This window comes from Balaenoptera borealis (assembly GCF_965194805.1).
Source record: "Balaenoptera borealis genome assembly, chromosome: 7".
Lineage (NCBI taxonomy): Eukaryota > Metazoa > Chordata > Mammalia > Artiodactyla > Balaenopteridae > Balaenoptera > Balaenoptera borealis.
This window is the reverse complement of record NC_138864.1, coordinates 54,491,921-54,504,677: the sequence shown is the minus strand read 5'-3', so window position 1 is coordinate 54,504,677 and position 12,757 is coordinate 54,491,921. Positions and strand designations below refer to the sequence as shown.

Here is a 12,757-nt window from a genome sequence, read left to right as displayed (position 1 = left end):
CCTACCAACACAGCCAAAGAACCCTATTTCTTTTAATCAGAATGTTACTCCAATGCAGTACAGGAAGTAAGGACTCAGTTTGTCACAGAGAGCTGTCTCTACTTTTACTACTTCAGAACATCTCAGAAGGAGTTATTAATTCACCGCAAAGGGAAACTGGAATCCATTTGTTAAGTGAATGGACAGGAATTAACCTGGAAATTTTCTTATTTTTTTAAAGTAGCATCTAGGCACATACATAGATTCCCTGTTTTGAAAAAGTACCAAAAGGCTAAACTTTTACCTAACAGTCCTATCATGTTCAATTCAAGAAGGACTCAAGACATAACATTGTTAAAAAACATTTATTTTAATACAGTCTATCATAAATAAGTCAGTAGAGGTTCCACTCTGCCACAGACGCATCTGAGAAGTAAGAGCCCTGTGCCATCCAACTGGTGAACGTCTGATCGATGTCCCATCTCTTATCCCAGCCACAGCGCACACCTTCCATGTTGTTCCTCTGCATTGATTGCTTCCAAAACCAGATGACCAAATAGTCCTTTATCCCCAAAGTAAGCTAAAATGTTTGTGAAGAGGAAAAATAAATTAAACCCCAAAGTAAAAACTTCTTAAACATAGCTTAAGAATTAGAAGATTGTATACATTTATGTTTGTGTTTACTCATCTATCAAATTCAGTTAGCAGAAGGATCAATCTCATTGAGCAAAAAAAAACATAGAGACCTATTTAAAGAAATATAGTTTTACTACTTTTTATTGTAGTTACCTATTATAAACAAAAAGGAAAACATAAATTGAGGTCAATCAAAATATTGATATGAAGGATTGATGAACCCAGAAAATAAAGTTGTATCATTATTAGATCCAGGAAAGAGACAAGAGGTGTTTCACTTCTAAGTCCTGTTGATTAAAAATGTAGTTTCTAGTAGTATGTCAACTTAAATAAAATTGCATTACAAAATGACAATCTGAGCATTCTGTTAATTTTTAGAAATTATTTTCCCTCTGCATATAAAACAAACCAACATGCATCTATTCCCAATTTTCAAAAGTGTATTAAAATCTCACATTAAACCCCAAGTATTTTTGCATACAGTTAAGATATGAAAACAAATTATTCATTTATGGAAGTCTCTTCCTCACTGGTAATGAGCATCTAAGATAAAGAGAAAAGAAAATTTTCCTTGGCTTTATAAAGATAATGGGAACAATCATTCTCTCAGTTACTTAGTATTCATATATTTTGCCTAAATAATGTTTTACTAAGATATTGCCCCTTATTCACTAAATTCTGCATTTTAAATAAGGCATTCATATCAACCAACCACGTATAATGCACCATCCTGAGTAAAAGAGGAGGACACTAAGACAAATGGGGACCTAATCCCAAGGAATCTAACAACTTAACAAGGGAAACAGACCATAAATCATGAACCACATTATCTCCATAAGTATTATATAAATAAATTTATATATAAACAATAAACTTTATATTGCTAAATAGGTTTTATATTAATAAAACATTTATATTACTGAAAAGCCTAGCAGATATAAGTCTATTCCTTTCAGGGTACAGACCAGGTAACCCAGGAAGACCTCTTAGTCAAGTCTCCCCAGTGCAAGCAGCACAGTATATGAAATTCTGTAACAGGATAACTCTTATCAGCACTGCTCAGTTCCTTCCTAAATCACAAATATCCCTGGAAAGAAATCAGACAATGTCCCTAATGACAGAAAAGAATGATCATCAGCACCAGAAATGACAGGAGCACTGAGATGACAATAAGGTGAAGAAATAAAAAGCAGGGGGGTGGCTGCTTCATCCAGTCTGCAACTTTGAAGGGTCAACTCTTGGTGGGATAACTGAAGCCAGTACAACAAAAGGGTACATCTAGCACCACCTCTGGATCCTGGATCACCTGGGGCTCAAAAAACACTATTTCTCAGGATGCAGGTCTAGTCTAAAAACTGTACCGGAGGAAATGCTGTATCAGTTCCTGTCCATTTAATTAAGTTAATTCAACATTTAAAAAGTGTTGCCAAAGTAGTTGGCAGCTACTTTAGGTACTTGCAGGACAACATAGAATGCAAATAAGCAACAAGCATAATACAAAGCAAAGAATGACAGACACAAAAGAATACTACAGGAACACAAAAAATGGAGCAATTTCAGTTAGGAGAAGGGGGAAAAGATTTAGGGAAGAGGTGACATTTGAGATTGGGCTTTTCTAGACAAGTGAAAACTGAAAGGAAGAAGCATTCCAGGCTGAGGGAGAATAAGCATACAAAGTCACGAAAAAATACAGTTTATTCTGGGATTAGCATGCAGTGTCATGTAGCTAGAGCACAGTTCTCACAGGAGAAAGAAGTGAGGTAAATGAGATGACATAGGAAAGATTAAAAATTATTATTAATAGTTTACTGCTCAAACATTACTTGTCAAGCACTGTCATAGTTTACACACAATATTCTTATTCAATCCTCATCGCGATCTTACAAAGTAGATCGTATGCCCAACTTATAAAAGAGAAAACTTATCTTAGAAAGGTTAATGGCCTCTTGGGAAGAAGTATTTGATGGTAACTTTCAGGGCTTGGAAAATGTTCATACAGCTTGCCCAGGTAGTCCCATCTCTGACAATGTTCCCTAAGGTACTGTTTCCCTAAGGAAATAACTGGTCTGAGGTCAATCGGCTACTCAGTAGCAGATACATTACCTAAAATCCCATTTCACAAAAAAGAAAACTGATAGTTCAAAGAGTAAAGGCTAAAAGAAAGGAGCTTGGTGGGGACCTTTGAAAGCAGTTTTAAGAAGCTGTACCATAAAAGGTTAAAGAAAGAGAAAAGTGAAGAAAGGAAGCAGTGAGTGAAGAACATTTACTGAAGAATTTTATCAGGGAAAAGAGAGTAACAGCACAAATGGACACAAAGAGGGCACATATGGCAATAACCCTTAAGAAGGAAAAACCCTTGCTTTGAGAAAGGAGAGACTGGCAAGTCAGAGAAGATGGAGGAAATTCATATCAGATGGCACTGTGCTAAGTAACAGGTCATATTACCTAGGGAGGCCACATGACCCAGTGGAAAGTGCGTAAGCCTTGGAGACAGACATACTCTACCACCTACCAACTGTGTGATCAGCTCTGAAGGACTGAAGTGACAATTAGAGATACTGTACATAAAGCACTTAAAACAGTGGCTGACACACTGTAAATGACTGTTAGTAACATGACTATTATTATTTCTGCTCATTCTAGAAAAGAGTGGCTTAGATTAGAAGTCTGAAGAAGCTGAAGACCTAGAACAGCCAGTGAAAAGTCTGTTAGGACAATCAAGAAATACCTTAAGACAGAGGGTAAAGCTGAAATCCCACGGCACCTGTGCAGGGGTCCTAGTCATCACAGTGCCAGTCCTTTCTACAGAGCAATCCCGCCTGTTCCAGATTCTGCCTTCACACATACACATATACACACACACACGCCTACATACGGCTTTTACACATATATACATACACACACACGTCTGAGTATATGAATATATATACTCTGTGTATCTGTGTGCGTTGTGTGTGTGGAAGTTTTCACAAGTGCTTATCCAACAACTGCAAGGTTGTTTCAGAGAAAGGAATTTGACAATGCATTTTCAGAGTCACAAATGTTCATACACTTTGACAAGGAAATAAATCAAAACCTATGCACATAAAAATGTTCGTTATATTGTTATCTGAAATATTAAAAAACTGAACAACCTAAGTGATCAACAACTAGAAAATATATGCGTTATCAACTCTAACATTGGGTGAAAAAAAACAAAATTCTCTGTACTCTTGTTAGAATGACATAAAAGGCCGTATTTATCTGAATAAGGATAAGACAGGAATACAGGTATTAAAAACAGTTCAGCTTTTAAAGTGGTAGGATAAGTTAGTTCTTTTCCTTTTAAAATATGCTTCATTATGGTTATAACGCCAACGCAGTATATACTGGGCTGGCCAAAAAGTTCGTCTGGCTTTATCCATTCTTTATCCATTCTTACCCAAATGAACTTTTTGGCCAACCCAATAAAAATTAGGAAGGGGAGAGAAAGTAGTTATCTGATAACGTAAGTTAGACTGGTCTGCAAACTGCTGCAGTTTTCCAACAGCCCAAAACTACACTTGACTGATAAAGCTCCGTTACAATACGTACCACTATTTCTCTTTTGCTTGCCATGACTTAGTACTAATGTATGAATGTTTGCCTTGCAATGCTTATTTGTAAGAACGGTACCTCAAAACAGTTGGTTCAGGCATTCCAGGATCTGCACCCCTCTTAAATCCTGAGGGAGATGGGGAGGGAAGAAACAGAAAGAGAATAAAAACTAATTAAAACCCTAGCAGACAAAAAATTTACAATCAAGACTTTTTCTTTTTAAATCAATCTAGGGGGGCTTCCCTGGTGGCACGGTGGTTGGGAGTCTGCCTGCCAATGCAGGGGACACGGGTTCGAGCCCTGGTCTGGGAGGATCCCACATGCCGCGGAGCAACTGGGCCCGTGAGCCACAATTACTGAGCCTGCGCGTCTGGAGCCTGTGCTCCACAACAAGAGAGGCCGCGATAGTGAGAGGCCCGCGCACAGCGATGAAGAGTGGACCCCACTTGCCGCAACTAGAGAAAGCCCTCGCACAGAAACAAAGACCCAACACAGCCATAAATAAATAAACAAATAAAAGAAAGTCTAAATAAATCTAGGGTAGCTAGAATAATATCCAGATCTACCAGAATTACCTAGATTTACCTGCACAACAGAAGAGTCTTGAACCTTCACTAGAGTATGTGATTATGTGCAGAACTAATCAGTAGGGAAGACAAACTACCTTATTCCTATATTACACACAATTAGCACAGCAGCCCTTAGCACACACTCTTTCATTATTAGTCATTACGCACAAAAAAGATATCACAACAACCAAATCATACTGGATGAACTAAAAAGAGCAGAGATTTTTTTTTAAACTAAACTTTTTTAAAGAAACAATTGAAGATATCTTATTTTATCCCCTATGAACCACTCTTTTTATAAAGCAGCCAAAGATTGGTGATAGAAAGAAGGAAAAAAATTTCAAGTTATTTTTAATTAAATCAACACTCATTACAAATATGATTAAATAAAACTTTTACGTTTTAAAATCTATCAATTAACTAGACAACATATATACTAATTTGCTGAAATAACTGATTAAAATTAGACTTGGCATCAAGAACTGTGGAGTATGAAATTTTACCCCATTTTCAAGACAACAAACTGGCCCGCCAGTTTCACAGATGCTGGTAGAAGATACAAGATTCCAAGTCAAAAACAAGGACAGTATTTCCCTGGTGGCGCAATGGTTAAGGATCTGCCTGCCAATGCAGGGGACACGGTTTCGATCCCTGGTCCGGGAAGATTCCACATGCGGCGGAGCAACTAAGCCCGCGTGCCACAACTACTGAAGCCCGCGTGCCACAACTACTGAAGCCCGCGTGCCTAGAGCCCGTGCTCCGCAACAAGAGAAGCCACCACAATGAGAAGCCCGCGCACCGCAACAAAGAGTAGCCCCCGCGTGCCGCAACTAGAGAAAGCCCGCACGCAGCAACAAAGACTCAACACAGCCAAAAGTAAGTAAATAAATAAAATTTAAAAAAAAAAAATGTTAAGGGAGAAAGTTTAGTTATTAAGAAAAAAAGAAGAGAAAAGAAACAAGGACAGTTTATTACTCCCAGCAACAGCTATAGTCAGAGTATTACCATTTAGGAGATGAACCCTGAGATTGGGTAACCAGAATCTTTCATAATGGGCAGTGAGCATGTCTCCCCTTTGCCCTGGAACTATTTCCCAAAGCTGTTCACCCTACAAACATCCTTAAAAATATGGAACAAAGGGTGGTCACCGCCTCTGCTCACCAGATTTGTAGAAATTCAAGATACTATGGAGAATTGTCTTCCAACAGGTAACTCATTAAAATCCTTTTGTTGTAACTGTCCAAACACATTCCTTTTTTTTTTTTTTTTTAATTTTATAGCTACTTTATTTATTTATTTATTATTTATTTTTGGCTGTGTTGGGTCTTCGGTTCGTGCGAGGGCTTTCTCTATTTGCGGCAAGCGGGGGCCACTCTTCATCGCGGTGCGCGGGCCTTTCACTATCGCGGCCCCTCCCGTTGCGGGGCACAGGCTCCAGACGCGCAGGCTCAGTAGTTGTGGCTCACGGGCCCAGCTGCTCCGTGGCATGTGGGATCTTCCCAGACCAGGGCTCGAACCCGTGTCCCCTGCATTAGCAGGCAGATTCTCAACCACTGCGCCACCAGGGAAGCCCCAAACACATTCTTTATCATCATGACACTATCTGTCCGATTTTATAGCACTATATTCCCACTATACTCCCTGAAGCCCTAAAAGGTATGTTTGAACCTAAATTACACAAGAAATTCAATCTGCAGTTGCGGCTTTTAGTGAGAGCTAAGGTGGAGAAGCATGGCAACTAGGTTAGACATGAAATTAAGCTTAGATACAGTATAAGGAAAAAGACAATGATTAACAAGGAAGAAGCACCAAAAAGATAGCCTTAACATCAATCTCCACCTGAGTTGGACACTAGGGTACCAAAAATCACCATAATGGTAGTGCTAGTAAAGAGAATATAGCCGGTGTGCACAAAAAAGAAAATGAGGTGGAAAAGGAAAGCATTATCTACTCTTCCGACCAAAACCCCTGACACACAGATTATAACAACCAGCTACAGCTTTCTGGCAGTAGAAAAAGAATTTCAAAAAGGGGAGGAGGGAGAGGTACACGAAGACTTACAGAGCAGCAAAGAAACCACAGGGACAAAGAAAGCAAGAGCAGACTAAAACAGAACCCGATATACACAACAATGGAAAAAGCAGATGGTACAAAGACGGGGAAGAATCAAAGCCCCCATACCTTCCTTAGCTAAAAGGAGAGTTCCTCCCAGTGTTTGACTAGCCAAACTGGGCCGTTCTACCATTAAGTGAAAGCTGAGGTGAGGATGAGTCTGGAAGAAAGAGGGGAATAACAGCCTGTAAGGGCAGGGTGTCCCAATTACTTGCCCTAACCTTTGATACCTATACAAAGTCACTAATATCTGGCAAAGTAATGCTTCTTTTAAAAATACGTTCAAAGGGCTTCCCTGGTGGCGCAGTGGTTGAGAATCTGCCTGCTGATGCAGGGGACACGGGTTCGAGCCCTGGTCTGGGAAGATCCCACATGCCACGGAGCAACTAGGCCCGTGAGCCACAATTACTGAGCCTGCGCGTCTGCAGCCTGTGCTCCGCAACAAGAGAGAGAGGCCACGATAGTGAGAGGCCCGCGCACCGCGAAGAAGAGTGGCCCCCGCTTGCTGCAACTAGATAAAGCCCTCACACAGAATCGAAGACCCAACACAGCCAAAAATTAATTAATTAATTAATTAATTAAAAAAAAAAAATGCGTTCAAAATCAGGGAGGAGGGACTCCCCCGGCAGTCCGCTGTTAAAGAATCCACCCTACAATGCAGGTGACGCGGGTTCAATTCCTGGTCAGGGAACTAAGATCCCACATGCCGCAGGGCAACTAAGCCCGCGTGCCACAACTACTGAGCTCGCTGGCCTCAAACTACAGAGCCCACACGCTCTGGAACCCACGTGCCACAACTACACAGCCCATGTGCCCTGGGAGCCTGCGCACCACAACTAGAGAAGAGAAAACCTGTACGCCACAACTAGAGAGAAGCCCGCGCACCGCAACAAAAGATCCCGCATGCCGCAACTAAGACCCAACGCAGCCAAAAATAAATAAAATTAATAAAATAAATAAATAATAAATCTTTTTTTAAAAAGATTTATTAAAATTCTCCAATTGGAGAATATTAGAAAAAAATATTTTAAAAATAAGGGCGGAAAAATATCTGTTTAAGTCCTGCATACTGAAGTATTTCCAAGTTATCAGTTGGCTTGCAACTCATGGGGAAATGGGAGCCAAAGCTACCTAGAGAATGTCCAGCACAGTCAAACACTCTGTCAAGACTGAGTGAAGGTACTTTATCTTACACCAAAAAATTTAAAAAGGCAAAAAAACAAGCAGCAGCACATAGTTAAAATCATAGGATTCTGAAATATGAACCTGAGTTTTAGAAAATGTCAAACTGACAGAGCTGAGACTCTTTCCTCTCCAAAATACTGCCTGAATACGGCAGATTAAAATTTAAAAACTATCCAAGGCTAGAAACAGGATAAAGTCCCAATGTGCAGCCCTAGGTGAAAATATTTGCCTGAGCACTTACAAATCTTTGCACTACAGCACAGTGGTGAAGAGTATGGGCCTTGATGCCCCAATGCTTGAGTTCATAACTCCCCCACGTGACAGCTGTGTGGCCTTCAGCAAGGAACAGAACTTTTCTATGCCTCGGTTTCCTCACCAGTAAACCCGTTACTCCCGGTGAGAACGCAGAGGCAACCAACAACTACTGTCTCAATCATGCCTCAAAGCAATGGCATACCCACGAGGTTCACCGGCTTCTTTCCACTTAGGCCCACCTAGAAAGGTGAGGATAAACGCCCTGAAAACCTACCTAGTGCCAAAGAGTGAATTAGTTGTTTTCACATACGTCAGGTCGTCCTAACTCTCTCAGAAAAGTAGGTCACCTCTAGTTTACAGATATAAAAACAGGACGGGAGGCATTACGTGACTTCTTAGAGACCGCCCCCCCGAAAAAAAAAAAAGTAAAGGGCAGAACAAGAACTCGAACTCAGCTGAGACCGACCCCACTCGACCGGACAGCCTCAAAGGACATGCGCGGCGTGGTCGCGTTTCTCTCTCCCGCCCCAGACCAAAAATGGAGTCTCAGCCTCCGCACCCCGTTCCCTCCCGACTCCTCCCAGGTTCTTCTCCTACTGACCCAGGTATATCACGAGAGGAATAAAGCCCCAACGGATGGCAAACTGGCCTCCCTTGAAAAGCTGCTGCAGCCTCTGCTTGGCTTCTTTGCTCAGCTTCACCATGGCGACAGCCCGGGCAACACACTTCAGGCAACTGCAGCAACCGCGTCGGAAATCCGAAAAAGGAAGGAGACGCGCACGCGCCAGAGACACAGCCTTTACGGCAGGAGACGTGAGCGTCGCCAGCGGAGGTCGTAATTCGTCACCCTTCCACCTGCCTCTCCGCGGCCCCGCCTGTGGAAGGCGCATGCGTGGTTGAGTCTCTTCGTTCAAAGGCCGAAGTTCGCTTTCGTCTATTTAGGAATCGCCCAGTTTCGCTGATTGCGGGATGCCTGGGGGCACTGGTCTTGGGATTCCTTCTGCCCGGAACGCCCTCTCTCTGCCCACAGCCTTACCCATTTTCTAAAGTGTATCTCCAAGTGTTCTTTACCTAACATAGAAGGAACATTAACTAAATTCAAAAGGACCGGGTTTTAGTCCCAACTCAGTTATTCTGACTTGCCGTTTAATCTTGGCCAAGTTATTTAACTTATCTCTGTATCAGTTTGCTTCTTCAAGCTGAAGGTTGAACTGCAAGGAAGATTACAAACTCACACCCAACAGAGCCCCTATCCATGTTTTCTTTGACTCGCAGGGTGTTTGGTTGTTTTATTTATTTTTTGTTACATTTTAAATTACTCGCCAACATTTTAAAGTTTGGGAAAGTTCCCATGAAAATCTGGACTTTTTCAGAGAAGTTGGCGAATCTCATTGCAATCAACACCCATCTTGCCCTCGTTGGTTTAGAATTGCAGTGGTTCTCACCCCTGGCTGCACAATAGAATCAGTGAGGCGATGTAAAGGCTTACTCCTGCTGGACCTACTGCTGCTGGTTTTGACCCCAGGTTGAGGACTTCTTGATTTCTAAGGCTGTAAGAGATTTCTAAGGCTTTGACCTTGATGCCTTTCCTGGCTCACCCTCAAGATACATCATATTTTCTTTTAAATTCTTTTTTTTTAAGTTTATTTGAGCAAAAATTTGTCTAAATCGGGTAATTCCAAACCAGAAGTGCTCCGTCTTTTAAATTCTTAAGGTGCCCAATGGCACATAAAAATTTCCCCTAGCTTTCTGTGCTTAGCTCATCATCATGATAATAACAACTAGTCTACTTTGCCTGTGTTAAGTGTTTCAGTACAAAAGTTAGTTTTAATCTTTAAAAGAATTTAAGCTTGCATTGCATTAAAGCTTATTTTACTAATTCTTGTAAGGAGTAAACTATATATATTATAGGCCTCATTTTACAGATAAGGAAACTCTCAACTTTTTATCCAAATGCCTGATACATAATAAGGATGCATTTCTGTCAGTGGAGCTGAACAATGCCAAGTTTATTTGCCTTTATCTAACATTCATGGAGCTACATGCTAGGCATTAGAGATACAAGATTTTTTTTTTAAGGCACTACCTTTAAGAATTTCATGTTTGGGTGGAAAAGACGTGCATAAACAAATGATTCCAATATATTGTGACTGTGCTAAGTCCCACGATTAAGTTATACACAAAATACAATGGGAAGGGGGCTTCCCTGGTGGCACAGTGGTTGAGAATCTGCCTGCCAATGCAGGGGACGCGGGTTCGAGCCCTGGTCTGGGAAGATCCCACATGCCGCGGAGCGACTAAGCCCGTGCGCCACAACTACTGAGCCTGCGCGTCTGGAGCCTGTGCCCCGCAACGGGAGAAGCCGTGACAGTGAGAGGCCCGCGCACCGCGATGAAGAGTGGCCCCCGCTTGCCGCAACTGGAGAAAGCCCTCGCACAGAAACGAACACCCAACACAGCCAAAAATAAATTAATTAATTAATTAATTTAAAAAAAAAAATACAATGGGAAGGCAAATGGAGGACACCTTACAATGCCTGGAGGTGTCAAGGAACTTTTGAACAAGCCAATGGTAGTCAAATTGGAAAAGAGGAAATAAATTTGAATCATTAAGGAGGTTAAATCAACAGGACTTGTTGGCCAAATGAATGTGGAGGACAAATTTGAAAAAGGTGGTCAAAGATGACTGCCCAGTTTTGAACTTGTGCAACTAAGTTAGTAGTCTCACTCCTCTGTCTCCGCAAAGTCTAAATTATATAGATTCACCTTCACAGTGATTCCTACACATAGGGTTGGGGATTCGGGCAACCTTATAATGGCTGGAAGTGCTACAAAACTTCACTACTAAATTTTTTTTTTTTAAGATTTTTTTTGATGTGTAAAGTCTTTATTGAATTTGTTACAATATTGCTTCTGTTTTATGTTTTGGTTTTTTGGCCCCAAGTCATGTGGGATCTTAGCTCCCGGACCAGGGATCAAACCGCACCCCCTGCATTGGAAGGTGAAGTCTTAACCACTGGACCACCAGGGAAGTCCCTATTTTTAAATATATCAAATGCACACGCAAGAGAGTCTTCTCCTATTATAATAATAATTACCATATAGGGCTTCCCTGGTGGTGCAGTGGTTGAGAATCTGCCTGCCAATGCAGGGGACACGGGTTCGAGCCCTGGTCTGGGAAGATCCCACATGCCGCGGAGCAACTAGGCCCGTGAGCCACAACTACTGAGCCTGCGCGTCTGGAGCCTGTGCTCCGCAACAAGAGACGCCGCGATAATGAGAGGCCCGCGCACCGCGATGAAGAGTGGCCCCCGCTTGCCACAACTAGAGAAAGCCCTCGCACAGAAACGAAGACCCAACACAGCCATAAATAAATAAATAAATAAATAAACCCAAAAGTTTAAAAAAATAATAATAATAATTACCATATATTTGTTATTTTGTGCCTAGAAAGAAATGTAGAGAAATATACTTCAAACTCTTTGTAGTAGTAATTATCTCAGGGGATAAGGGAGGAAATTATTGGAAATCTTCACTTTCCATGTATCTCTGTAATATGTTGATTCTTTTTCATATTACTTTTATTTTTTAAAAAAAGGTAGATTTTAAAACAAAATAAAACTCTCTAAGGACTCCCTATTGCCTTTAGGATAAAAGATTAAAGATAAAGATATATTGCACAACCTACATGGTCCTTGAAGTCACCAGATTTTCTCTCATCTCTTCTCTTACCTCTGCCAGAAATGCCTTCCCACACCCCTTTCTTTTTGAAGGTCCATTCAAATATCTACTCCAGGATGTAATCTCCCCAACCTGTCCAGGGCAAGCTGAACACTTCCTCTGTGGTGCCCTGACTCTCAAGTTGATTTATCATTATTTATTAACATGACCATTTCCCCAAGTAGACTACAGGCACAAATCTCATATCCTCCACTACTGTATACGTAACACTTGTGGAATTGTTGAATGAATGTCATCAGGAACTAACAGCCTTGGTTAATTATGCTACTTAATCAGCCACAGAACAGGTATCTAAAATGCTTTGTATATTTATGATTAGAGATATTCTTGGCAAAAGAACTGACATTCTCCTTCCTAGTGGGCAACTACACACAGACAACCAATTAGAAATAACTAATACTTACTGGGTGCTTACTATATGCATGCACTGTGCTTGCTTACATGCCTTAACTCGTTGAATCCTCTCAACTCTGTGAGATGGGGACTGTATTAACAATCTCATTTTGAGGAAACTGAGGCACAGGGAACTGAAGTAAATTTGCCCAAGTTCATAGAGCTGGTAAGTGGTGGAAGTAGTGTCTAAACCCAGACACTCTTACTCCAGAACTTGAATGTTAACCATGACACTAGACTGCATTATAGAAGAGAAGTAAACACAGGACCAGAAGAAAAGAAATTGTATATTCTCAAAAAATATTTTCCTCA

General features: G+C 41.1%; 1 protein-coding gene across 5 annotated transcripts in view; it reads right to left on the bottom strand.

Annotated features, from left to right (window-relative positions):
- Window positions 1-328: 328 nt before the first annotated feature.
- Window positions 329-12,757, bottom strand: part of TOMM7 (translocase of outer mitochondrial membrane 7) — a 36,006-nt gene continuing 23,577 nt past the window's right edge. For 2 of the 5 annotated variants that reach the window (XM_082398686.1, XM_082398688.1), the window contains exons 4-5: window positions 4,270-4,318; window positions 329-559 (exon numbers count right to left, since the gene is read on the bottom strand). In XM_082398686.1, the coding sequence (XP_082254812.1) occupies window positions 544-559; window positions 4,270-4,318 (65 nt within the window). In that variant the 3' untranslated portion in view covers window positions 329-543. Of the gene's footprint in view, window positions 560-739; window positions 2,665-4,269; window positions 4,319-8,913; window positions 9,218-12,757 lie in introns of those variants that run through there. The other 3 variants (XM_082398684.1, XM_082398685.1, XM_082398687.1) reach the window with 3 other exon arrangements.